The 27,697-nt window shown below is 40.7% G+C and overlaps 1 protein-coding gene across 1 annotated transcript; it reads right to left on the bottom strand.

Moving 5' to 3' along the window:
* Positions 1–26: 26 nt before the first annotated feature.
* nim1ka (NIM1 serine/threonine protein kinase a) lies at positions 27–27,174 on the bottom strand. Its single transcript, XM_061730038.1, has 7 exons — positions 27,081–27,174; positions 10,325–10,486; positions 9,239–9,562; positions 8,968–9,080; positions 1,799–1,920; positions 1,539–1,685; positions 27–992 (listed from the first exon to the last, which is right to left on the bottom strand). Exons 3-7 carry the CDS (start codon positions 9,520–9,522, stop codon positions 234–236), a joined length of 1,425 nt encoding a protein of 474 aa, XP_061586022.1. The 5' UTR covers positions 9,523–9,562; positions 10,325–10,486; positions 27,081–27,174; the 3' UTR covers positions 27–233.
* Positions 27,175–27,697: the final 523 nt, after the last annotated feature.

Genomic DNA, 27,697 nt, shown 5'->3' with positions numbered 1-27,697 from the left:
TAGGCTACGCCGTCTACGGTGGCTGACTAAATACTTTTTTGCCCCACTGTAACAGAAAAAGAAATACCAGGTTTCAGGAGGTGAATTGGGTCTTCTATAACTTGTATTAGATTATCTGAGGATAATCTATGCTGCTGGACTGAAAAGCATGTTTTCATTTTGCTAGTAGAATCCATGCAATTTCAACCCAAACCATAAAGTCAATACATTTCCAGAGTGAAGAACGTTTTTGGTCACAGAATCACACAAAGTTTAGATGTGTGTCGTAAACTTCGGTACACCTTTAGACGTTCCTTTTTACTTGCTGTAGTTGGTGCAACTTTCCGTGTGACAGCAGGTATGGTCTCAACCACCCGTTTCTTGTGAGCACAATGTAGGAGGATGCGATACACCCCTGTGATGGAGCTCCTGGAGTCTTTTCCCTGGTTATTGATGAGGTGTTCTGAAGTGATTCCTAATGTCTCCAGTTTTCCCTTTACTTCCAGCTCTTCCTCTAATAGTTCACAATGATCAGTCTCTGCTAGATAGGATGGATCGAGTTTAAACGGCTCCATGGCACGTGGGAAGTCCACAGGGAGCAGCCACTCACAGCCCATCATCTGCTCCACTGTAAAGCGATCAGATGGTACGGGCTGGAGGATTCCTCTGATCACCCTCTGGCACGCCTCTGGCACCCAAGTGGGTAGGATGTAGGCTCCGTCCATGATGCATCGCTTTAGTTTGGCCACAGTCTCTGCCCTGAATGGCATGGTGCCTGTCACCATAAAGAACAGCATTACTCCAAGGGCCCAGATGTCCACAAAGACCCCAACATAATGCTCATCCCGAAAGAGCTCTGGAGCAGCATACGGTGGAGAGCCACAGAATGTGTTGAGTGTCTCATCGCGGCAGCTCAGGGTACTAAAGCCAAAGTCCCCCACCTTGACACACGAGCTGCTGGTGTAGAAGACATTTTCTGCTTTCAGGTCACGGTGGATGATGTTGTTTTCATGCTGTTGGAGATGAAAAAAAGCAAACATGCAAACATCACTAACATAACATAAAAACACCCAAAACATACTGCAAATAGAATACAATTACTTCCAGAACAGTATGTAGATACATCACTTGCATAGTTCAACAATAACACATATACTGGACTTTGCAGGTTATAATAATAAGATGGTGGAGTTCTTAGGCTTTAATCCAGATGGCCTAACTTCAAGCAGTGAAGTAAAAAAAAAAAAGGTATTTTAGAACTCCAGGGTATATAAGGTTCATTGATAGGTTCAATAAAACAGTTCACATCTTGTTTCACAAATTTCAAGTCTTGTGTTCTAGTGAACAGCTGTGGAATGACGTTCCATGTCTGCATGTAAATTGCTGTTTTTACCTTTCTATATAAGTTTTTGTACATTTTATAAAACTGTTCATCGTGTTTAAATCTTGGTCATTGTAAGCATCATAATTATGGATTGGAATTTAATCTGAAGCAGACTATGTTTACTTTGCATTTTTGTTTTGTAGTTCTCAATGTCAGCATGTACGTTTGTACTGACCATGTGTTTAACAGCAGAGAGGATCTGAGCAAAGACAATCTTGCTATCAGTGTCGGAAAGTTTCCCTTCCGTCGTGATTTTAGTATAGAGCTCCCCTCCACATGCATACTCCATCACCAGGTGTAACCGTGTCAAAGTCTCAATCACCTAAAGGGGAGAGAGACACAAAGTACACGAATAAAGATGTATGTCCAAATGAAAAAACGTTGAATATCAACGAGAGCTGTTAATGACAGAGTTGAAAAGAAATTTGAGGCAACCTCATAGAGGCGTATGATGTTTGGATGGTGTAGTTTTTCCATGCTGGAGATCTCTCTGGACAGTAGCCTCTGGGTCTTCTGATCCAGCTTGGTTTTGTCTAAGATCTTAATGGCCACTTTGTCTGGTAGACAGAATGATATTAAAACTGGTCAATAACATAAGAGCTATAAAGTGTCACTTCAGTTCACTTAGATTTTGACAAGGGTCAATATAAGAAATAAAGGATGCATTATGCAACATTAAAATCTTGATTTAGAAAGATGATTCAAGGATGCAAACCCGTACCACTTAGCAAACACAGAAATGCCCTTGAAGCATTTTCAGAGCACCAACTCTGATGCTCTGCTTCAGTTATTATGGTCATCGGAAACAAGTTTGTGGACTATGTTTTGACGCGTTATCAAGTCCCCTTTTTTCAGAACTTTCGTCAAACGAAAACTTGCTTTTTTTTTTTTTTCTCAAATATGTTTATTGTGGTTTTTTTTTTTTTTACATTAACATAAGCACAACAATAAAACAAAAAAAACAAACAAAAAAACCAGCAATGCTCAGTATAACGTTGGTCTAGACAGTACATATTTGCATTATACCTTCACTTAACCAGTACAGTAAAAGGAAACCCCTTCTTTATAGAAAAACAAATAATAAAAATAATAAGAAAGTCAGGCCGTAGATACATCAATCTACATTAGCTAGTCAAGAATAACATTTGCGAGCATTGAAGCCACTGTAGAGTTAGAGAAGTGAAGATACGGAGTCCAAATGTCCTTAAACCGTCCTTCTGACGAATGAAGCAAACAGGTTAAGTACTCCAGAGGAAAACATTCCATAATTATCTTGTGCCAGTTCGATTTAGTGGGGGGTTTGTCGCTTATCCAGGATAGGAAGATGTTTTTCCTTGCTGCATACGTAAGAATATTATACAGTCTGGTAGAGTTGACATCCACAATAGAGCGTTGATTGGGGTAACCCAGGATTAAAGAAAGAGGGTCCATATGTAACGCAACACCAAATATATTTTCCAGATCTTGCAGAACATCCATCCAGTATGCTTGGATTTTAGTACAAGACCAAACACAATGAGTATAGGTGCCCACTGCAATTTTACACTTTAAACATAAAGGTGAGAGTTGTGGATTCATTTGATGTCTTCTATTAGAAGAGATCTGCAAACGGTGCAAAATTTTGAATTGCAACAACCTGGCACGGTTACATACAGATATTTTCTTTGTTTGAGTCCATATCTTAGTCCATTTATCCTCATCAATATCCACACCAAGTTCTCCCTGCCACGTCCGCATAGTATCCTGTACATTTATAGCTTCAGTCTGGCTTAAAACATTGTAAAAGCGAGTAATGGATTTTTTAGCTGGGCCAAGGAGGAGTAATTGCTCAACTGCAGATGTAGCAGCATCAGTATTAAGAGTAGTTTCCCTGTTTATGTAATCTCGAATCTGTAGGTATTTGAAAAAATCATGTCTGGGGAGATTATACTTTTCTTGCAGTTCTGCAAACGAAAACATGGTTGCGCCTTGAAATAAATCACACAATCGCTTTATTCCTTGAGATGTCCAAGCGTTATATCCACCATTCTTCATGCCTGGTAAGAAATTAGGGTTGCCCTGAACCGGGACCAAAGGAGATGTTAGTCCAGACCTCCCTTCAAGCTTTTGTGTAATAAACCATGCTTTTAGTGTATTACAGATTATAGGATTATTATTGCAGTGATTCCTGGCAGATTTTAAATCTTTGAAGGCCAGGAGGCCGGGTAGGGAGCCTGAGGTCTGTGACTTTTCTAAATTTAGCAAATCAGAAGTCATGTCTTCCTTGACCCACTCTGCAACAAATCTTAAATGGGATGCCAGCTGATACCATCTGACGTTAGGGAGATCCAGACCCCCTTTAGAGCTAGGGAGTTGTAGTTTTGTAATTTTTAACCTGGGTTTCCTCTTGTTCCATATGAAGTCACTCAGCCAGCCATTAAGCAGCTTCAGTACCTTGCCTGACAAAAGTATAGGGATCATCTGTAGGGGGTATAATATTCTAGGCAAAATATTCATTTTAATGATAGAAACTCTGCCAAGTAATGATAAGGGGAGAGGAGTCCATCTATTCAGGTCTTTTCTTATGGAGTCAAAGAGGGGGCCGAAATTAGCCTTAAACATTTCATGAAACAATGGTGTGATATGAATACCGAGGTAGACAAAACCCGTAATAGACCATTTAAATGGGAATGAGGGTAATGTATCAGTTCTAAGATTTCCCATTGGCATAGCCAAAGATTTCGAGAAATTTATTTTGTAACCTGAAAATTGCCCAAACAGAGTGATTACATCAACAAGATGTGAAACAGATTTTTCAGGCTCTAGCACATAAAGCAAGACGTCGTCGGCATAGAGAGAAATTTTATGTTGGGTCCCACCCACATTTATACCAACTATTTCAGCATCCCTCCTTATGGCCTCAGCGAGAGGCTCTATCGAAAGGGCAAAAAGGGCGGGGCTGAGAGGACAGCCCTGGCGTGTTGAGCGTTGAAGTGGGAAGTAGTCAGATCTGTAACCATTGGTAATGACTGCAGCCATTGGATTATTATATAATAATTTGATCCATCTAATGAAATTATCTCCCAAATTAAATTTTTGTAAGACATTAAACAGGTATTTCCATTCAACATGGTCAAAAGCTTTTTGAGCATCCAATGAAATTACCATGCTATCAATTTTCTGTGTTTGACAAATGTTGATAATATGCAGCAGCCTCCTAACATTGTGACTAGAACTTCTACCCTTGATGAATCCTGTCTGATCCTCTTTGATAAGAAAAGGTAGGACTTTCTCGAGACGTAGTGCCAATATTTTAGATAATATTTTAATGTCCTGATTCAAAAGAGCAATAGGCCTATATCCTGAGCAGTCTTCAGAGGATTTTCCTTTTTTTAAAATTAAGGTAATGTCGGCTTCCCTTAGCGAGTTGGGGAGGCTACCAGTATTGAAAGAATGTTCCAGCATGTCTAGGAGTGGGTCTATAAGCACATCTTGAAATTCCCGATAAAATTCGCTGCTCAGCCCATCAGGCCCTGGTGCCTTGCCTGACTGCAGGCTTTTTAGTGCTGATAGAGCCTCTTCCCTGGAGATGGGAGCATCTAATTCACATTTTTGGGAATCAGAGATGGTTGGAAGGGTTAATCTGTCCAAAAAGGATGCCATCTTATCTGAGACACCTGGTGGTTGATCTGATTCATACAGCCTAGTGTAAAACCGCTTAAAGGTGTTGTTAATGTTTTTGTTATCAAAGTGGCGGGTGCCATTTTCATCCTGAATGGAAGGAATCACTTGAGGGTCCCTTTTAATTTTGGTCAGGTGAGATAGATACTTACTGGGTTTATCCCCATACTCATATAACCTTTGCTTTGAGAAGAGAAGAGCACTCTTAGCCTGTTGTGTTAGTAAAGTATCCAGAGCAGCCTGTGCAGCACATTTCTTTTGCAAGAGTAACGGGTCTGATGTAGAGCAAAGTGCATTTTTAATATCGTCCAGTTCTTTTTCAAGTTTTCGCTGTTGTTCCAACTGTTTTTTCTTTTTTGAAGCTGAGAAGGCTATAACTAAACCCCTAATATATGCTTTTGATGTCTCCCACAGCAAGGATGGGTTATTGGTAGATTGTGAGTTAATAGACAAAAATATCCTAAATTCTCTTTTTAGATAAGAAATGAATTTGTCATCCTTCAGGAGACGCGTGTCCAATCTCCAACGTTTACTTTTTGGGGATTCTATGTCAAGAGACAATTCAAGGAACATATACGCATGGTCGCTAACCACAATATTGCCTATTGAGCAGGAGGACACAAATTGTAACACAGACTGGGGTACTAAAAAATAATCAATACGTGTGTGGCACTTATGAGGAGGGGAGTAAAAGGTGAATTCCCTATCAGATGGATGTAGCATACGCCATGTATCAACCAAGTTGATTTCCCCACAAGTCGACAAAAGGGCTCTAGCCTGGGCTGTCAGAGAAGAATTTCGTGGGGGGTGTCTATCAAGTTGAGGATTAAATAGACAATTAAAATCACCTCCCACCAAGGCCAGTGGTGAAGATATTTCAGCAAATTCTGAAAATGCTTTAGTTAATAAGTCCGGGGAATAATTAGGTGGGCAATAGAGATTCATAATAGTAATTTCTTTGCTATTTAACACACCATTTATAATTACAAACCTTCCGTACTTGTCTTTTATACACTTTTTTAATTGAAATGGCAAATTCTTGTGTATCAATATAACAACCCCCCTGCTGCTGGTGGTAAAAGAGGAAAAGTACGCCTGGCCAACCCAACTGTATTCAAGTTTGAGATGCTCGTTGTCTTCTAAGTGGGATTCCTGTAGTAGAGCCACATCAACCCTCTCCCTCCTCAACAAAGAGTAAACCTTCCTACGTTTCACATTACCTCTCAGACCCCTTACATTCCATGAGCAAAATTTTAGTTTATAAGGTGGCATCTTTTTTTAGGCAGTCTATCCAAATGTGTTGACATTGTATACTGAATATGAAAGACCAATACTGAGCATGAACTAACACAAAACCAGAACAAATGGAACAAATACAGTAAAACACTGTGCATGTTGAAAAAAAAAAAAAAAAAAAAAAAAAAAGGGGGGGGGGGGGGGGGGGGCGCAAGAGAGAAAGAGAAAGGAAAAAAAAAAGAAAAATGTGTTGGGATCTCTCCCCAGATGGAGAGGGGATTGCTGTTCTACAAGACCTCCACTAGGGGGGGAAGACGTGCTTCTCACACTATGTAAACAGGAAAAAAAAGCAAAAAACAAAGCAAGTGACATTACCTAGTCGGCAGGGGCTCACAGCAACACCCAATTAAACAAAAGTTTTAAACTTATTAGTCTTAGTATTTAAATAGTTACTTGTACAAAAACCAGCTGTACTTCGACTGAATAAATATCAGCGATCAGTAACTATGGCGACATCTTAGTGAATATTATAATAAGGAATAATCATACACATGAATGCAACTTAAGATGCGTCATAATAGAACATTATGATCAGTGCATGACCAAGATTTCAGACTTAGCTCTCAGTGGGCGGAGTATCTGTCATTTCTGACGACCTGCGCTGTTTTGCAAAGGTAAGAGCCTCTGCAGGGGAGAGGAAGGTTTTCTTCTTGCCGTTCAGTGACACCTGCAGCTTTGCAGGGAAAAGCATTGAGTAATCAGCACCGATCTGCCGGAGATGTTGTTTGGCTTCGTTAAACTCCTTTCGTTTACGAAGCACTTCGGCGGACAGGTCGTTGTAAAAGGATATTTTCTTCCCCTCCAGTGTAATATCCCCGCCCGCTGCCTTACGTCGGGCTGCTGCCATCACTCTCTGCTTCTCCGGAAAGGCGTGGAACCGAATGATGACCGGGCGCGGGCGTTGCTCGGGCGCGGGCTTGGGCATTAGAGAGCGGTGAGCCCGTTCCAGCTTCACTCGTCCCCCCTTAGCATCCATGTCGAGAAAATCTGGTAGCCAATGTTCAAAAAAGTCCAAAGCATTTTTTCCCTCCACATCCTCTGGCAGGTTGAAGATGCGGATATTTTTCCGTCGCCCCCTGTTTTCCAGGTCGTCTACATGGTCGATGAGGACCTCCACTTTTTTCTCCAGGGCTGTTATAGAATTACCTTGCGACTCGTTAGCTGTCTCGAGCTGTAGGACCCTGGCCTCTGCTTCATCCAAGCGGTCTTTAGTCTTCTTCAGCTCGGTAGTGTGAGAGAGGACTGTTTGAGCCAGAGGTTCAAGCTTTTCGTTGATAGCCACCATTAGCTTGTTGGTCATCAAGTCCAAAGCTTTAGCGAGACCCGGGTCCAGCTCTGCCTCGTCATTTTCTTCCTCATCATGCTCGCCGCCATGATGAGCCAGCAGCGTAGCTGCGTTATCCGTTGGCTGTCGCGATTTATCTCTCTTTCGGCCCGGCATTGTTTGGTGTTCCTTGGACCAGAATAGTTCTAGAGTCATACTACTGCACTGGCATTATAAAATGACAACGTGGTTTAAGAGAGAATGCAAAATATAAAGGGTGTTGGCGGAGCTCCCGAAAAGCCGACCGTCTCCTAGGCCGTCATCACGTGACCCCAAAACTTGCTTTTTTAAAACCAGAGTTAATGGTTTTTAGTTTTGTCATTAGCAGTAATTCCAAATCAAAGCAGATACACAGGGTAAAACAAGATTCAATATGACATATATGAGAGAGTTATGAGTAAAGTATGTTGCTTTGAAAGAAAATTTAATTTAACACACTTAAAAAAAGTGAAGAACATTTCATACAATCTTCAAAACAAACTCAATTTTACTTCTGTAACTTTACAAAGATCAAGATACTCAACATATTTAATATTAAATATGAACACCTGAGATCTTGCCTGTATGCCTTTAAATGATTCATAGAAATGTGCAAAACACTTCTCAGGTAACTTAACACAGAAATGTCCTTAGGTAGCTCAACAACGTTGAGATATCTAATTGTGCTCCAGTATGCATTATTAAGCGTGGTATTAGGCTCCGTTTCAGGAGTGGCATCGCTGTCAATAGGAGCGTTCAAAATGCACAGCAGCCCATATTGTTTTTGACTAAGAGGTATCACTTACACGCAGGTACAAACACAAACTGAAATTGTACAGGGAAGCCAGGAGAACAGCTAAAAAAAATTAAATAAAGATGCAGCAGCCAGTAACCATGGAGCATCAGTACCCAAACAAAGATCGACACTACATTTCTGGCTCTCTTTATAGCCTCTGATGAGGTGTGCAGCAATTTTAGCAATCACTGAGGAAACTTGAGATCTTTAATCAATCCATCTGCTGCTGTCTTTTTGTGGCTGGCCAGGCATGCATTGCCTTGTTAATGAATTGCAGTAAATGCACACTTCTTATAGTGTCTCAGCCCATTGACCGAAACAGAATGTTAGGCAACTTATCACTTCAATCTAATGCAAAGCTGAAGGGGATATTTTTCCCCTTCTTTTAAAGTTTTGTACTTCATTTTAGCCACAACAGTTGTGTCAAAGTTCCAAAATGTTGTGTCTAACTGATCATATATGGACTATGATATTTTTCTGTTTTCATTTGGACTCGTATAAGAGCTGTATGTACAGCCGTATGCCACTGATGCCGGGGGAAGGTTTTACCTTTGGTGAGAGCATGAATTCCAAGTTTGACATGGGAGAAATTTCCACATCCAATTTCTCCACGGATCTTGTAGAAGGCAATTCTTCTGCCCACTGTCAGCTCACGAACTACCCTGCGACCAGATTACATAACAGTGATTTTTTTTCCTGATGACAGACAACCACTACGGTAAGAAGTTCAGGCCACGAGGACTCCAAGCACAGTCACAAGGAAAAACAAAATTTTCTAGCCATAAAAGACAAAAAAAAAACGTAATTTCTAAAATGCTACCTTTCATCCTGGCACATGTCCAGGTTGAGCCTTTCCAGGGGAGTGAGGCGCCGGATGGTGGCTCCCTCATCGTCTGTGTTGATGTCAGAGCTGTCCTGTTGGCTCCAGCGACTGTGTCTTTGGCCGTTAGTAACTACAGCTGTGCCTCCAGCAGAACAGACAGAGTCTCTCTTATGCTCCCGGGAATCAACCCTGGAAACGGAGCTATTCCCTGCGGTGTCTGCTGTCCCGGCCCCGGCTTCAGCCCCCTCTGGGCTGCTCTCAGAGGGGCAGACGGCAGTCATCCTGAAAGGGATCCCTGGGCTGGAGTGGCTTAACTCATATCTGGAAGTGATACAGAACTGGTTGAATTATGGGAAAAAGTAAATATTTGCCTACATTTCTTATTACAGTTTTCAGATTTTTTGTTGATTCTTAATAATACAGTATATTCGCTACTGCTCTCTGACAGAAAAAGGCATCATGTAGACGATCTTTACTGTAAAACTCTGACATGTTATAAAATCGTTCCTTCTTTTACATCAGCAATTTAATAGCTCTAATATTACATACAAGTACATATTATTCACACAATTTGAGATGACAATGTAAAACAAACAGGGAACCAAAACCCATATACAATTCCTCACATACTGTATGTAGGTACTGTACTGGTTTAAAACTATATAACCAAAGGTCCTAAGGTAGAAAGTTGATATTAAGCAAATTTATGTGAAAAATTGACTTACCTACAGATATGTGAACCATTAACAAGGAAAGTACTTTCATATTTATCCTGGTGCATATAATAGTGCTATTTAGGCAAATTAGTCAATGAACAATTAGTTGATGGCATTTCTTCAGTATTTCAGTTTCATCGGACAATATCTCAAATCCAAGAGACCATGTATCCAAAATATCCACAATTCACTCCAGCAAGTTATTACCATATCAGAATATCAGCCTCAATGTGGTATCTGAGTCAGTTGTGAGGCAGTTGTGAACGTGTATATCATGAATTGCCACTAATTGTTCATTGTAGCTGCTGAAGAAAAATGGTCCCATGCAAAGATGTGAAAAACCAGGTGTTATCAGATTTATGCTCACTGTTATCTGTGGGAGCTTTAATTGATTCTTTTGAATCTCCGGGGTATAAATAGGCTGCAGGGTGAGGAGGAGGGGAGAGGAACTGGATGTGGGAGGTTGAAGGGAAGAGGCTGAGCAGATGATAGCTTCAGGGTGCAGCGATGGGGTGACTGGTGAGACAACCTGGAACAAAGCACAAGAGAGGCAGACATTTAAAATGTATTCAGTGTTTACACCAGAGCATGTGATAGCCATTCCATCTTCTTTATAGCTTCTCTTTTCTGTAATTTTTTCAAATGTTTTTCAAAGCTTTGTCAATTTTGTAGATTTTCTATAGGTCAAGTTAATCAACAAAACCATTGTAGAGATAGTTTGTCTGACATTTGTGTTGTGCAAAGGTTTAGCTCATAAGCAGAATTCTTAGAGCTGGGTTTGTCACAAGAAAGATATTGAAACCCTGAAATACTTGGACGACAATACGTGACGACTGTCACTGTGTGTTTGTGTGGGCAATAGTTCACTTACAAGCGTGGTTGCATAACAGCATAATTAGCTAAGAAACTGCAAGCTGCTCTGAGTACAAAGCTCTAACAAAGTCCCGTGAGAGGGAAAACAAAAGTTGGATGAGGTGAAAATTATTACACAAAAAAAGTGTTTCCTGTATTGTTGACTTGTCAGGTGAAATATATTGTTTAAAGCATTTAATCACTTAAAAAAAAAACTATATTTCAAGATTACAGGTTTTCCAAAAATGTCAGTTGTTTAAAGTGACAAAATTAGTCACTATCTGACTACTTTGTTGTTAATATTAGTGTGGTCTAATTTCAACAGGATTGTTCTGATTATCATCTATGTTTTGTTAGGGAGTTGATTTTACCTTTTGCCTGCTATAAGTAGATCTTTAAAGAATAATAGTGTGGACACTTCCTACTTCAACCAGCTTAAAAGTCTAGCTGCTAGTCAATCACAAGCCAGAACTGAATTACAGCAAAAACCGGTGGGAGACTAATGATCCCGACTACAATCTTCCCACTTATTATGCATCAATATGAACTAATATTAGTTTTTTCCAGACAGAAGCATTTAATGTTATCTAATCGTGGTTGTCATCAACAATGAAATAAGTTGTAACAGATCATATAACTACCACATTGGTTAAATGTTGAAAAAAGTCAGACGTCTAGATAGTTTTTGATATGTATTCATTTTAAAATGATTGATGCACTTGAAATAAACACTTTTTTCCAAATAAATGTCCAGTGAATTATAAATATTCATCACGCAAATATCTGCGTCCTGACATAATCGACATAAGCATAATCTTTGTTAATGTTTGTTAATGTTATTGTATCCACAACGACCCCAACAGTGTAGCAACGCCCTCATCAGGATTCATACATTGTTACCCAAAACCTTTTTTTTTTTTTTTTTTTTTTTTTTTTTTTTTACCTTGTCTGCACACATATTATTGATTGATACCATGTCGGTAGAAACCAAAAGTGTATATATGTGCATTATTACTATATGTAATATATACATATATATACGCACACATATGCGTACACATACATAAATATACACATACAAACCCAGTGTTTTTTTTTTTGTTTTTTTTTTGGGGGGGGGGGAGGGGGTGGGGGGGGGGGTGACGACATCCACTGCCAATCCAGGAAGCAGGAACACACGGAGACACACGTCAAGCACTGGAAATCTGCAACAAAAAACCACAAACAAAGCACGAAACCGGCACGGAGCCAACCAAAACACGAACAGCAATCGACCTAAATCTTGAGATCTGATCGCAGTCTGAGCTAAGCTATCGCTACCGCTACCTAAACCCAAAAACTAGAGTCAGCATGCAGGTGAACAAGCCAGTGTGTATGTCTATGTGTGTGTGTGTGTATGTATATGATCATGCGTGTGTGTGTGTGTGTGTGTGTGTGTGTGTGTGTGTGTGTGTGTGTGTGTGTGTGTGTGTGTGTGCATGTGACTAAATGACTATATGTGTGTATGTGTGTGTGTGTGTGTGTGTGTGTGTGTGTGTGTGTGTGTGTGTGTGTGTGTGTGTGTGTGTGTAATAAACCAAACAAAGCTCCACCTGAAGTGTATCTATAGTGGGGGAGGGGGGGGAGCGACCCCGCCACCCGCGAGACCAGAGGCCGACAAGGAAGAGCCCGGAACCCAGGTCACCGGCAAACCCCACAGAGGGGAGAAGTAGGAGGGAGGCAACCCACCGCCTGCGAGGCCCCCCCCCCGCCCGGCGGCGGCCGAGGGGGCCCGCGGGCGGGGCCCCCACGGCGCGGAAAGAAGCAGCCAGGGATCCCGCGGCGGCGGACCGCGACCCAGGCAATCCCCGGCCACCCGGTCCGGGCCGGACACGCGGCCAGGAGGCCCTCACCCTTCAGGCCAACGACCCCCACCCGGCAGGGGGCCAGTCTGCCCGGAGAGACAGAGCCGCCCCGCCCGCCGACGCGGGCAGGCGCACCCGTCCCCCACGAAAGTGGCCCTCCAAGACCAGAGGGGCGCCCCGCCGTAGAGGCAGCGGGGGGGACCGGAGACGGGCCCGGAGAGAGGGAACCCCCCAACAAGGCGACACCCGCGCAGGCCCGACAACGGAGGGCCCCAGACCCAGGCATCCCATTCATTCATCCATTCACCTATCCGATACCTATACTAATAATAATATAATATACTATACATAATAATAATAATAATAATAATACTAATAATAATAATAATAATAATAATAACCATCTTTGTATAATATAATATTGATAAATTATTAAGTTTTTGATGTCCTGCCAATGGAGGCTCAAATCCTCCATGGCAGGACCCTTCCATACCGCATTCTCACCGACACAGACATACAATCACGCACCGTTTCCCCCTCCCCGTGGGGGTCCAGCACCGCCAGAAGGCACCCCAGGCTGCACGGCGGGCCCCGCCAGGCCCGGGTAACCCGACCCACCCGTCCGAGGCCCAGGCCGGTGAGGGAACGCGGGTGATGTGGGACCCCCTCCCGCCCCTTGTGTTGAGTGCATGTGATTAATGCCATAAAAACAGGGAGGAGGGAGGGCCAAGTATCGATTGACACCGACCCCCCCCCCTCCCGAACTACGTGTCCTTGTCAAGTGTATTTATAAAGTGTTGAATGTGCAGTGTCTAGTTTGCTGTTAAAACCGTGAGGCGGGGAGTGCCGGGCCACGCGGGACAGTGCCCCCCACGACCCGGACCCCCCGCCTTTCGCCTATGTGCGTATGAATCGTGTAGGGGGGACAAGAGGGGGAGCGGAGGCCGAAGCCAGGAGGCAGGACCAGCAAAGCTGGCCCTGATAAGACACCCGCGTCCCCCCACCGGCCATCCAGTTACCCAAAACCTTTAAAACACACGGATAATATATTCTTGTGGCACTGTTCTGTGACTGTAGTGACACTATTTAATCTTGATTAAGTCACACATAAACTGTGTACGTTTTGCATGCCAACCATGTCTTAGTCCTTTGCTACAGTTAGTCTCAATAAAAACACTAACGTTTAACAACCCAAACCTTTAAGAAACACAGAAAGGAAACAGGCAAATAATGAATCAGTTTACTGGGACAAATTATCAGTCAGAAAAAGACAGCATTATTTGTAGAAGATGGAACCTCTGCATAAAACAAAGAACCTACAGCCTTGACACTGAACATGATAGAGAGCTTTAAATCAGTGAAAGGTAGGTAAATACTTAATTTCTTGTATTATTTGAGTATTGCATAGAATTAATTTGTGTAATAATTTCACATTGTTGATATGGAATGAAGATACAAAGACATTTTTAAAGGCTGGATAAGAATTTGTAATCATAAAAAAAAATCTTAATTAAAAAATAATGACAGAAATGGCATCTGATTACAGTGTTTCAGTGAAACACTAAAATGAGGCCCTGTAGATTATTGCTTCAACTTTTATGTGTACATCCAAAATAACACACTGTGATGTATTTCTAAGATGAGAATAACAGTAGTTACACTACAACAGCTTAAAATTCCTCTCATTTGCTCATGCATGAAGATGAACACGCCTGTACTTAAGCCTTGCTCCGAAATCAAAGCAATTCTCTTTTGTAATGCCTCGAGTCTTATACCGTTCAAACACCTTCCTGTCATTTCACCATGAATATCTACGCATTGATCTCAGGGAGCCGAAAAGGACTAGCCAAGAGAGGAGAAAGCTCCACTTTACAGCACAAAGCAGCATGTGCTGTCTTTTATGGTGTAAATATATTGACTAAAGGACAGCCATGCATGAAATAAATAGATCAAACAAGAACTGCAGTTCAGAGACACGGTCACCATTTGGAGAGTGGATTTTTATACTTTTGAGAAATTACCTCAATTTCTCTAAACCTTTATTCCAAATATTAAACTTCTTGATATTTTAGAAAAGTCTGGCGACGTAACTTCTCCGTAAATTTTCGGGTTGAGGATTTCCAGTGAGATCACTTTGCCACTGCTTTCACAGGGATACAGCTGTGTTGCTGGGTGATGGACACTGATCAAGCATGCATGCTTAGCTTCATGTCAGGCCGAAAATGAAACATTAACAAGAACCTAATGGACATGTTTTACAGTTCTACGGTGTAAAAAAAAAAGGATGTGCACACTTGGATCAATGCAAGTATCTTTAATTAACCAAGCTTTTGGTAAGAAGACCTTCATCAGGGTAATAGTCAGCACATGAGTTCAATGAACAATCTTAGGCAATCAGCAGCACCTGCTGCACCACTCCCACCAAGATGGGAGATGTAGTTCAGAAGCAGGAAATGTAGTCCTCTCTACAAAGCTATACAAGTACAAGTAATAGAAACATTGCACAAGAACCATATGCTGACAACAACAACAACTAGACAAAAGAGAAAAAGACTAAACCATAGAGAAAGAAAGAAAAAAAAAAAATATATATATATATGAATTATAAATATTCATCACGCAAATACTATCTGCGTCCTGACATAATCGACATAAGCATAATCTTTGTTAACCAACTCTTAAAAACTGCCATGTTATTGTATCCACAACGACCCCAATACACACACACACACACACACACACACACACACACACACACACACACACACTGCCACTCAATAAAGGGTGAAGACACTGCATAAACATCAGGCAAATCGTCATAAAATGCAGTGCCCTTAGCCCTACCATAATAGGTCCACGACAGATCTACAAAAATCCATATTATAACAAAACACTCATATCAAACTCAACATTTAGGCCCTTAGGGTAAAGAGAGTCCAATGTGTGTATCCAAAAGAGCTCCCTTCCACATAATATTCTGTCAATGTCACCTCCTCTTGGCAACTGTACATGCTCAATTCCCTGGAAACGGAGGGAAGAGATGGGATGAAACAAAGCATTAAAATGGCTGGCAACTGGATAGTTAGGATCAGCACGTCTGATGGAACTTTTATGTTCACTAATTCTCTGCTTCAGACTACGTATAGTTTTGCCTCCATACACCATGGGGGGCATTTGAGTATGTAAATCACATGTTTAGTGTTACATGTAATGAAACCTCTCACCGGATAACTTTTTCCAGACCTGGGATGTTTAAAGTCAAAAGATTTATGCGTATTGTTACATTGGGCACAATTACCACATGGATAGTTGCCATTTCTCAAAGGTGCCAAGAGGGTCTGACTAGGAGCAGTTTGTATACTGGCCCTGACCACCCTGTTGCGGAGGTTGGGGCCCCGTCTATACACAAACAAAGGTGGGTCTTTAAATGTATTACTAAGTGAAGGATCATTCAAAATTAAATGCCAGTATTTCATGATCGTATTTTTAATTACATAGGCTTTTGGAGTATAGGTGGTAATGCATGAAACAGAAAACTTTTTATCCCTTTTAACACTTTTTTTTAAAGTTCAGAACGTGGTATAGAGAGTGCAGTGTTGTAGGCCTCATTAATACTTTCAGGAGAGTAACCCCTGACCAAGAAGCGTTGTTTCATATCAGAAGCACTAACAACAAAGTCCTCAGTTGAGTGGCAAATACGTCTAAGCCTATAAAATTGGCTCTTGGGTAGACCATGTTTGAGTGCTTTAGGATGAGAGCTACTTGCCAAAAGAAAGGAGTTACAGTTCCACGGTACAATAGTGTACCAACTGAGACGTGAGGATATGAAAACCACCAGCAAAAATATAAAAGCACTGGTACCCGTTAAAATATTTACTTGCCTGCAAAGGGTAAAACATTGTAATCTGAATAATAATAGTAATAGCTTTTAACTCGCATACAACCGAATGTTTTAGTGTTTTACTCTAGACAGAATTAATTACAAAACAATGAACAACTTCAAAATTCAATTCATATGGAACAAATTAATCAGACGCTTTATAACATGCATTATGTATTATGAACAAATGGAAAAAAATTACACGTGATGTTGAACTACTAATCTGCACATGAATATTCAGTTTAACACAAATACGTCTTTGAGTGGGCAGACAGAAACCCATTCATCAGCATATAAAACCTTCCTTACTCACTGCACCATTAGACATTTGTTTTAAGATTCCCAGAGAAAAGAAGCAAAGTCTGCCTGGTACTCTCTGCTGCTGATTGCACTGCTGGCATCAGCAGCCTCTTCACATCCTCCAGCAGCAGAAATTACAAGAGCCCACCTACAGAAGCTGCAGATCAATTTACTTTCTCTCTTCACCTGTTACGCTTTCCTTAACAAAAATGAATGATGTTTTCTTTTTTTTAACACTCAAATTTTATTGATTTTTTGCAGACAAGAAAACACACAAAGAACATTGTCAGTGTCAGTGGTATATACATTCACATGATACATCATCCATGCATTTCCGGTTTCATTCAGACTCTGTATTGGTGTCCCTGTTGCGAGCCTTGTATGATGTCCATTTGTCCCATTTCTTGTTAAATTGACCTTGCTGGAGTCTCAGTATGTGTGTGAGTTTCTCCATATTGTATATCTCCTCTATAATGTCCAACCAGTTCCTCAGTGTGGGAGGTTCCTCTTTGCACCACTTCCTAGTTATTGCTTTTTTTGCTGCAGCTAACACAATTTTCACCAGATATCTGTCTTCAAATAAAACAACTTCACTAGTGAAAGCACACAGATACAGAACCTTACATGATATTGGTAGTTCATACCCCAGCATATTTTTCATTTCCATCCATACGTCATTCCAGTACCTTCTTATTCTCACACATTCCCAGAAAATATGCGTATGCCCTACATTCAGCTCCCCACACCTTCTCCAGCATGTTTGTTGTTCAGCTGTAAATTTGCTTTTTGTCTTAGGTGTAATAAAAAACCTGGTTATATTCTTCCAGCAGAATTCTTTCCACATTCTGGAGCTGGTGGTGGTTCGCTGGTTGTCACAGATGTTAAACCATTCCTCTTCAGTCAGTTCTATTTTACTTTCTTTTATCCATCTGTCTCTAATATACAGCGTAGAGGTTCCCCTGTTCTTTTCAAGTCCCTGGTACAATGTTGAGATCACTCTACCTGTATTGCTCTCATACGCATTACCCAGTGTCACAGTCACTTTATTCAGCTCCTTGGGGAGATCTGGTTTTATTTCTTTCTCAAAGAAGTCCCTGATTTGGAAGTATCTAAATTGATCCCCATCCTCCAAGTCACATTCTCTCTTCAATTTTGTAAAGCTCTTAATTTTGCCCCCATCAATTATTGTACACAATGCTGTAATTCCCTTATTTATCCATTGTTTAAAATTGTTATCTGACACCCCTGGTTTAAATTTAGAGTCATAGGCCACCCAAGTAAAAATTTTTATTTCCCTCCCCAAATTATATTTCCTGATCACTGTGAACCAGGTTTCCAATGTGAATCTAGTGATTGGGTCGAGCATTTCTTCACACTTCTTGAACATGTCCCTATTTGCTATCATGCTTTGTACATGACACCCCTCTGTTTTTAATTCTATATTTTTCCACCCTGAAATATACATAGGGTCACACCAGAGCACCAAGGGCCGTATCTGTGCTGCATAATAATATTCTAAAAGGTTCGGCAATGCTAATCCACCTTTATTTTTGGGGGTCTGGAGAGTTGTAAACTTTATCCTTGGCCTCTTACCCCCCCAAATGAAGCGAGAGATTTTTTTGTTCCACTCTTTAAATTGGGAGTTTGGAATGTCTACTGGCAATGCCTGAAATAAATACAAGAGTCTTGGTAAAATATTCATCTTAATGATTTCTATTCTGGAGCTGAAGTCCAATGTTAGAACCGACCATCTTTCCATATCTTTCTGAATTTCTCGGTTTATGATCCTGTAGTTAGTTTCATATAATTTTGTTCGATTTTTAACAATGATCACTCCTAAATATTGAATTGTTTTTGCCTTCCATTTAAATTTATATGCTTGTTGGATATGTTGTGATGGGGTATAATTTATGGGTAGAACCTGTGTTTTGGTCACATTTAGTTTATAACCTGACAAGTGATAAAAGGAGTCCAGTCTATTCATAAGGTTAGGAAGGCACACATCTGGTTGTTTTAAACTAATCAAAACGTCATCCGCAAAAAGCCCAATTTTGTGTTCATCGCCATTCACCTCTATTCCTGTTATACCTTCATCCTCACGTATCGCTTGAGCCAAAGGCTCGATGAAAATCGCAAAGAGAGTCGGTGAAAGACAACATCCTTGTCTAGTTGATCTTTCCAGATTGAACCAATTAGTGAGGTTGCCATTTATTTTTATTCTAGCTTTTGGTTCCTGATAGAGTGTTTTTATGACATTAACTGAGTCTGTATTAAAGCCGAATTTTTCCAAACATAAATATAAAAACCTCCAGCTAACGCTATCAAAAGCTTTTTGCGCATCCAAACAGAGTAACAGGACACTTTCTCCCTTCTTCTGAACTTCATCAATTATATGCAGAGTCCTCCTTATGTTGTCTTGTGTTTGGCGTCCTTTGATAAATCCTGATTGGTCCTCGCTAATTAGATCTGGCACGAAGGTCTCAAGTCTCTTGGCCAAGATGGTTGTATATATTTTATAGTCACAGTTTAGTATTGATATTGGCCTATAATTCTCACAAAATCCTTTGTCCTTTCCTTCTTTAGGGAGCACCGTAATTATGGCCTCCTTCCAAGATGAGGGGATCTTTCCTGTTTTCAAGGTTTCATTGAATGCTGCTAACAGTATTGGGTTCAGTTCCTTTTTAAACACTTTGTACCACTCGGCTGGGAAGCCGTCGCTTCCTGGCGATTTGTTTGATTTTAATCTATTGATAGCATCCTCAAGTTCCCTTGATGTAATATATGAATTCATATCTTCATTTTGTTTTTCTCCTATTGTCGGTAAATCTAATGTATTTAGAAAACTTCTAACCATCTCCTCGTCTGCTGAGGCCGGTTGTGAATATAATTTTTTGTAATAATCTTCAAATATTTTATCGATTTTTTCTGGTTCATATTCAAAAGTATTGGTAACAGGATCTCTGATTTTATGAATTGTATTCATGAGTTGTTGTTTCCTTATTCGTCTAGCTAATAATTTTGTTGCTTTAGGGCCTGATTCGTAATACGTCTGTTTGGTGAATCTGATTTTCTTTTCTACTTCATTTCCTAGAATCTCATTTATTTTGGTCCTCACTTCTTTAATTTGTTGAAGTATGTCTGGGTCGTTCAGGTTTTTATGTTGCTGCTCTAGATTTTTAAGCTCTTTAATCTTGGTCTGATACAATTCTTGTCTAGCTTTCTTCAGATATGCTGCTTTGGATATTAGTTTTCCCCTCATAACTGCCTTCATAGCGTCCAAAAGAATCGTAAAATCTACTTCTCCATTATCATTTATTTCCCTATATGAATTTATTTCTGTTTTAATCTCCTCGACAAACCCTGGATCATTTAGTATGCCGACGTTCATTCTCCATACTGTATTCCTTTTTCTACTGTTCAGACTTAGTTTAAGGTGAAGGATAGAGTGGTCCGATAAGTCCGCTATTCCAATTTTACATTCCTCTATTCTAAATCTATCAACTGTATTCATAAAGAAATAATCAATCCTTGTGTGTACCAAGTGAGGGGCCGAGTAATGGGTGAAATCCCTCTCGAGAGGGTGTAATTCCCTCCAGACATCCATAATTCCGAGTTCATTCAGAACGGTATTTATATATCTGGTCATATGAATTTTGCTACTATTTTTGGTACTAGTTGTATCCAAATTCTGGTTCAGCGTAATATTAAAATCCCCTCCACATACTAAAATTCCTTCAGTTTCTTGCACCATGGTCTCAAATAGTTTCCTGAAAAAACCCTTATCACTGTTTGGAGGTGCGTAGACATTAATGAGCGTAACCAGTTGGTTTTCAACTTTCCCCTTGACCACAATATACCTCCCCTCTTTATCTTTTATTTCCTTTAAGGTCTCAAATTTTGTTGTGTTCGGAATCAAAATTATAACTCCCCTTTTATTCCCCCCTTTGTATGAGCTATAGAACGCATTTTTGAATCCCATCTTTTTAAACTTTTCATGTTCCTGGTCTGATAAATGTGTTTCTTGTAAGTAACTAATCTGTGACTTTTCCTTCTTCAATTTTACTAAGACCTTCCCTCTTTTCATTGGATTATTTAACCCATTCACATTCAGAGACACCACTTTAAGTTGGTTATGATACATCTTGTCTTTTCTTTATGTTTCGCTCTTCATCTCCACTGACACTGAGAACATTAACAACCTGAACAAAAACAATAATAACAACACAGAACTTCCAATAACTATGGGCTTCTATAACTGTGCCCAAGCCCCTGTTGGTAGGGGAGGGGAAGATCCCTCGATGTGGGAGGGGCCCCTCACTAGAGGTAGGGGGAGGTCCCCAAAGGGGTCCCCGTCTCCTTCTAGAATTGTCCAACATTTCCTAATTGCCATACCAGTCTAGACAGATATTTATTAGGAGAAGCCTATATCCAGGGGAAAATTGTGGCTTTAAATCCAGAAATGACTGAATAGGCTAAAAAACATCCCCTGTATGTACAGCCTGGAAAAAAAGAAAACAATAAAATAAAAAATAAAAAACCCAGGATACAGCCGCAGGTATTTCAGTCTTATATTTTCACTATTCCCGTAGGCTATAAGTATATAAAACGTGTTCACATCTATTCCTCCCGTTTCCCTCAAATACCGTCAGTGTCTCCAGATCTCCGAAACTCACGCAGTTTTCCTCTCACGCGCCCGGTTAATTCTCCCTGCGCTCCCGGCTCTCCGACACGCTGCCACCGGGATGCCGCCTGTAAGCGCTCCGCCAGCGCAGGTCTTTCTTCAGCCTCCCTCATCTGGACCTCCATCCCCCGTCTCCTCATCTCCTTTGCTGCTTCGTGTGCGCTGTTATAGAGCCGGGGTCCCTCCGTCCAGTGGATCTTGATCTTTGTTAAAGGAGTCTGGAACCTGATGCCTCGACCCTTTAAAACCTTTTTTATTTCCGTGTAGGTTTTGCGTTTCTGCACCACCTCCGCAGCATAATCGTGGTCAAAATAGAGCGGTGTGTTGTTTAATTTAATCCGCTTCTGCCACGCCTTCTTCAATATCATTTCCTTGATATCAAACTGGAGGAAATTAATGATTATGGCCCGTGGCGTTTCTCCGGAGCCGGGTCTCCGCGCACCCACTCGGTGCGCCCTCTGGATCCGCAGGTTGGTGTCCTCGGGCAGCGTCAGCTCCCTCCGTATTAGATCCTCCACGAAGCGGGGGACCGAGTCCCCTTCTGCCGCCTCAGGTACCCCGAATATCCGCACGTTGTTCCTCCTGGACCTTCCCTCGAGGTCGGTTAACTTTTCCCGCAGCTGGCTCTGCTCGCGGAGCGTTGTCAGCAGCGCCTCTTTCACCTCCATGTTAAATGTCTCGAGTTCATCGATACGTGTTTGGGCTTCGCTGAGACTTTTTTTCTGTTCCTGTAGTTCGACACAGTTCGCCTGAAGTTTGTTGTTTATATCTTCTTTGAATTTTGCGAACTCTTGTGTGAAGCTTGCGTTGAGAGCCTTTATGTCGTTCTTCATTTCTCCTCGGAGCTCACGTATGTCTTTGGTGATGTCCTCCAGATATTTGTGCAGCGACGGGGTTTCTTCGCGGGCCGCGGCCTCACCACCGCTCTCCTCGCCTTCGGTATTCATCACGGTATCTTTCTTTTTTTCCTGGATTTTCTGAGTTCTTCGGCTACTCCTTCGAGTTCCCCCTTTCATTCCTCTCTTGGTTTAACTTTGGATCCGCTCTATTGTCATTTGAGGGGTTTTAATTGCCTTCGACTGGTAAGAGTCTCGCTTTACGCCGCCATTCTTCTTCGCCGCTCACCGGAAGTATGAATGATGTTTTCAATTAGACAACCTGAGATTGGAGCAGAGCTGCTTCTCAACAACCTCTCTAGGAAAGAAAAAGGAAAAAAAATAAGTACTCTGTGTCCTATTCACTTAATTTCCATTCCCTTGGTCTGCCTTTGCTTCTATCCCATTCTCTCATTCTGAGTATGCACCCGCACACATAAAAACACCACACACTCACATTCACACTTCCTTTTCTTAGGCAGACACTTACCAAAGCACAGCAGCGCAAATACGTACACAGCAGTTTGCACACCAACACTTTGTTCTCACTGCGCAAAGCTCCCCAGTGACCTAACTGAGATATACAGTTAGGAGAATAAAAAGCTGAGTAGTAAAAGAGCTAAAACAGTGAAGACTATGGGCCTTGGGAACAAAGAGACAAGACTTCTTTGGAAACTATGGGCCAAATATTTCACATGTATCAGAAAAACAAAAGACTGACCTCTAAATCTCTTAACCCAAACACACATACAGTACAAACACAGTCCAAAGAGAAGCTGCACATAAAGATTCAAGAGTTAAAATCAGTGCTTGACATATGAATATTAAAAACTACTCATTCCATAACAAATGTCAGTCCTCTTTTGTAAGGATAGCATTACCATCTGTTTGGGGTTTTTTTTGTCAGCCAGCGAAAACCTATTTTTTACAAAACATGATGTAAAAGTAGAACCTAGCCAGAGGGCTGATATCAGTTGAAATCGCTTATAACATAATGCCAGCATTGTTAACAAATGATAGTCTTAAAGAAATGCTGAAAGTTGATAGAAGCAATTACTTGATTCAAGTGCTGCCTTTAATACCTCTGACAAGTGCACTGTTCAGTCTTGGGGTTGGAATTAAGGACTGGTTTGTTTGTTTGTTACGGTCATATCTCTCCAGCAAAACCTTTTTCATAAATCACAAGAATGTAGAGTCATTATGTCAATGACTTTACCTCCTGAACAGCTGAGCTGTGTTGTGACGTACCCCAGGTGTCAGTCCTGGGGCTCCTTTATTTTATTTTTTTTACTATGTACCTGTTTACCACATTAATAAAAGATACAATGTACCTTACTGTTATGCATGCTGATAAAGTCCACTGATTCCAGCAGCCAGGCTAATTTCCCGACCTGTCTTTTTAACATTAAACCTGAATGGCCCAAAATTTACAAAACTACGTAATTGATTAGATGGGGGTCATTCAGCGTGGCCTTCCATATTCTTTTAATTATGTTTGTTTAACAGTATGCTTGTTTGCCAGTCTCAAAACATCATTAGCCAGCAGACAGCTACGACTCAGTTGTACAAATGAAGAATTGGTTCTAACATAACTTAAAACATTTCAGTGTTGTTTTTTCCACCTTCCTTTCAGTTCAAAGCAATATCTTTCAATTGCTGACATACAGGAAATTGTGCATGCTTTTCTGTGCGGCGTAATGTAATGGTTCCCAAACTTTCTCTGGTAGGCCCCCTTTCTGTTTATAAGAACATTTATGCATGTAACTGTTTTATTCATTGTGTAACAGTACCAACCAACCAATTTCTGTCAGTGTAACAAGGTTTTTTTGTTTTGAATTTTTATTACTATGTTATTACTATGTATATACAAATTCTAAAGTCTCTTGGGGCCCTAGGCAAAAATTCACTGGGGGGCCCGCACACTATATAGTAAATAATCTAATATTAAAAAAAATTGAAAAACATTTTAAAGATAATGCACATTTGTACTGTTTCATAATAAAATATAAACACTACTGGCACACATCCCACAATTATTTCCATCCATGCATCTTAGAAGAACATTGTCTAAATTTCTAGCCAATTCTATAACCTTAATTTGACCGTTAAGTTTAAGTGGATACAGCTTTAATTCGATAGCTCAGAAGTTTTGTCCAAAATAGCTATTTTATTTCCAGCCTGCTAGCTGAGTGAATAGGTGGTTAAGTGGATTACAGGTGTCTTTACTGTGACACTCAACATTTGCAAGACAGACTGAGCACCTCTAAGCTAAATTAGCTTACGTATTATACACATTGTTTGTTTTGTTTTTTGTTTTTTTTTTGTATTTTTGCCTTCGGTTTTTTACTGCCTAATGGATAGTGTCTCTTCATTTTAATAACACCCATCTAATAAGACTTGTTTACGTAAGACGCAGTGAGAGCAAGAAGTAGTAGTAGTAGTTGGACGTCCATCTTTTAGGGAATTCTCTGCTAGCTGACAACTGTCATTGCCCCAGTCATTTGGCTGTTATGCAAGTTGGCAAGAGGATCCTCCGATTGTACTAGCAGTGTCCAAGCATTAATTTTTTTCATTTACACCCCTCCAAAACCACTTATGGAACCACTGTCATAGTCAATGAGAGCTCCTTCCACCCTCTCAAGCTGGTTCAGTGCTGGAGCTGGACAAGTCACACCCATGCCCCATGCCTGCCTACTCCCACCGGTTTTTTGTTTGATTTTGACTGATTTTAAAACCTTACCCCTCCCCTTCAAAGCTTTTATGATCCTAGATGGAGATTTATTGACCTGGTATGTACCCTCCCATCCACTAGCATACACATATAGTGTGCTTTTAACTGGCATCAGGTCATAATGAATGACAAAGAGAGACCAAGCCTTTATATTTACCCTCCTTTTATGGAAATCTCTGCCGCTGAACCCACACAAAGTCTCTAGAATCAACAAATCCCTCCTTAAAATGTCTATCTTTGTATATCTTTGTGAAAGTCCTTTATAATGTCTAATATATTTATCAGACCTTTTGGTTCATAGTCTTGTGACTTAAATACCTTTATTCCTTCTTCTAAGTTTATACCATACTATTCAAAAATGTTGTATCATAAAAGACACATTTTGATAAATGTTTTGATTCCTTTCTTTAAAACAGCAAAAAGCCATTAGTCTTTTAACTTTTTTTGCATTCCCTCTACTTTTATAAATAAAAAAGGCAAACGTTTTTAGGCCAGAACAAACTACTATATGAGTAAGTACATATTCGTGAGAAGCAGAGAGTTAAATATGTCTCTGCGGCTTTAACAAAGTATCCATGACACTGGATGCAGAGTGCACAATGCCGCAGACAAAGCCTGCATCTGCAGGTTCCAATCTAAATCTTCTTTTTTACCAGCTTTAAACAGCTATCTGAGTTTGCATGTTATTCTCAATCAACACATCAAAGAGGCTTGCATCAAAGAATAAATCACAAGAAGCATAATGTTTCTATGTCCTCTGACTGATTGATCATCAAAAGAATAAAATTAGGAAGACATTTAATTCAGGTGTACATAAAAATAACTAGAAAGGGAATCGTTTTGTTTAAAACAAGCAAATGTGTTCTTCAGATTTCAACGGAGAAGAAACATTAAGATTTTTAATAAAGCAGAATAAAGATTACCTGCTTAATTGTTCACAACATCCAGCTATTTACTTCTTGAATAACGCCAAAAAAATGTGTGCATTGTTGAATTAATGGCCATGTCTGGTGGCTTGGACCATTAAGATATGCATTGCAAGATAATTATGGCATGCAAATCTGTGACCAATTAACTTAAATCTACCCTCTTGTGGCTGTTAATGGACAAACAAATCAATCAATAATCAAGTCCCTGAAATATAGTACAAAGGAAAATACAATACAGTAGAAAGCATCAAATGCCTTTCTAGCTTTCACTAAAAGATCCTAGTGAGACAAATGACTTTTGAGCTCAATTGACTTTGGAAAATCAAGTCACGTTGTCATGGGAACGAGAGATAAAAACTCATGACAGTGCAGTATAGGCCATAAGTTACTGCACTCTCGTGAGTTTAGGTATCAGACTGTCCATTCATTGCCTAATGCCTTGAGTGGAGACGTAGTTTGTTTTTTTTTAGTAAGTTTCCAAAGTAAAACAGTGCGTCAGCCTGCGCCACGTGCATGCGTAAAGTGCCAGTCATTGTGAAGGTGGTACATTTTCTTACTAACACAGCAAAATTAGATTTTAAAATGATAAAAGAATATGTTATAAACCTCATTCTGTGTTGGTTTATGTCCACAATTTGATGATGTATCACATCGATTAGCCAAGGCACAGAAACCCGGTCTTAATCCGGAATTTAAGATAGATTTCTGGCATGTTTGCGCATTTCCACCGCGCAGGAGATAAATCCCGGAGCGCCTCAAACCTGAATTATGGTTCTGCGTTGAATCGACGCAGAGCCTACGCCGTAAGGTACGCGGCGACGCGCACCGTAGGCTCTGCGTTGGTGTAACGCGGAACCATAAATCAGCCTTCAGGTAAGTGCTTCACGCACCCGCGTCCAAGAACAGTCAACAGTTCATCTTCCCCGTAGCAGGCCGTTCCGGGTGCCAAGCTCCTTTCTATAGCAGTGACACCCACAAAAACATGATTATGAATGAGAAAATCAACCTTATTCGTGTGTGGGTTTCGGTACCTTCACGAATCCTTGGCGGCTTTGCCGGTTCCATCCTCTCCCGGTGACATTGGCCGGTCTACTTCTGCTACAGCTGCTACCAGGTTCAGTCTGTTGTTAAGGAAATCCGCTTGATTGACAGGCACGGCGACCAATCGTAGGCAGCGTGAAGAGCCCACAGCGCGTCTTCCGTCCAATGAGAAAGAGGAACGAGGGGCCAATTTAGTTCAGTACCACGGGAGCTGTCCTCAGCAGCGCACCGGCACGCTCCGCGGGGCAGGCGGTAACCGATGCTGGCTGCGCCGGAGCAGCTCTCGTTACTGCGGGGGGCAACGCGGAGCCACGGGGTCACCGGGGGGTTAGAGAGCCAAGGGAGAGACGAGGAGACACATTTAGGACCATTGCACTTTCTTAAAATTAGGGGTGCTTCTTTTTAAACATATACACTGATACAAATATTGTGCTTGATCTACTTTAAAAATGAAGGCAACTTTTTGCATGAGATTATTATGTAGATCAAGAAAGACTAGTCTTTGTATAAACTACTTAATTTTTTGTATGTAAATAATACATTTTGCAAGTACAGTCAACTTAATTGTGTTAAGTTTACTTTATCAAAATTAAATTGACTTTATTTG

Source organism: Cololabis saira, chromosome 9 (assembly GCF_033807715.1).
Source record: "Cololabis saira isolate AMF1-May2022 chromosome 9, fColSai1.1, whole genome shotgun sequence".
NCBI classification, from domain to species: Eukaryota; Metazoa; Chordata; class Actinopteri; order Beloniformes; family Belonidae; genus Cololabis; species Cololabis saira.
Note: the sequence above shows the minus strand (reverse complement) of the source record. Positions and strands in the feature narration are given on the sequence as shown.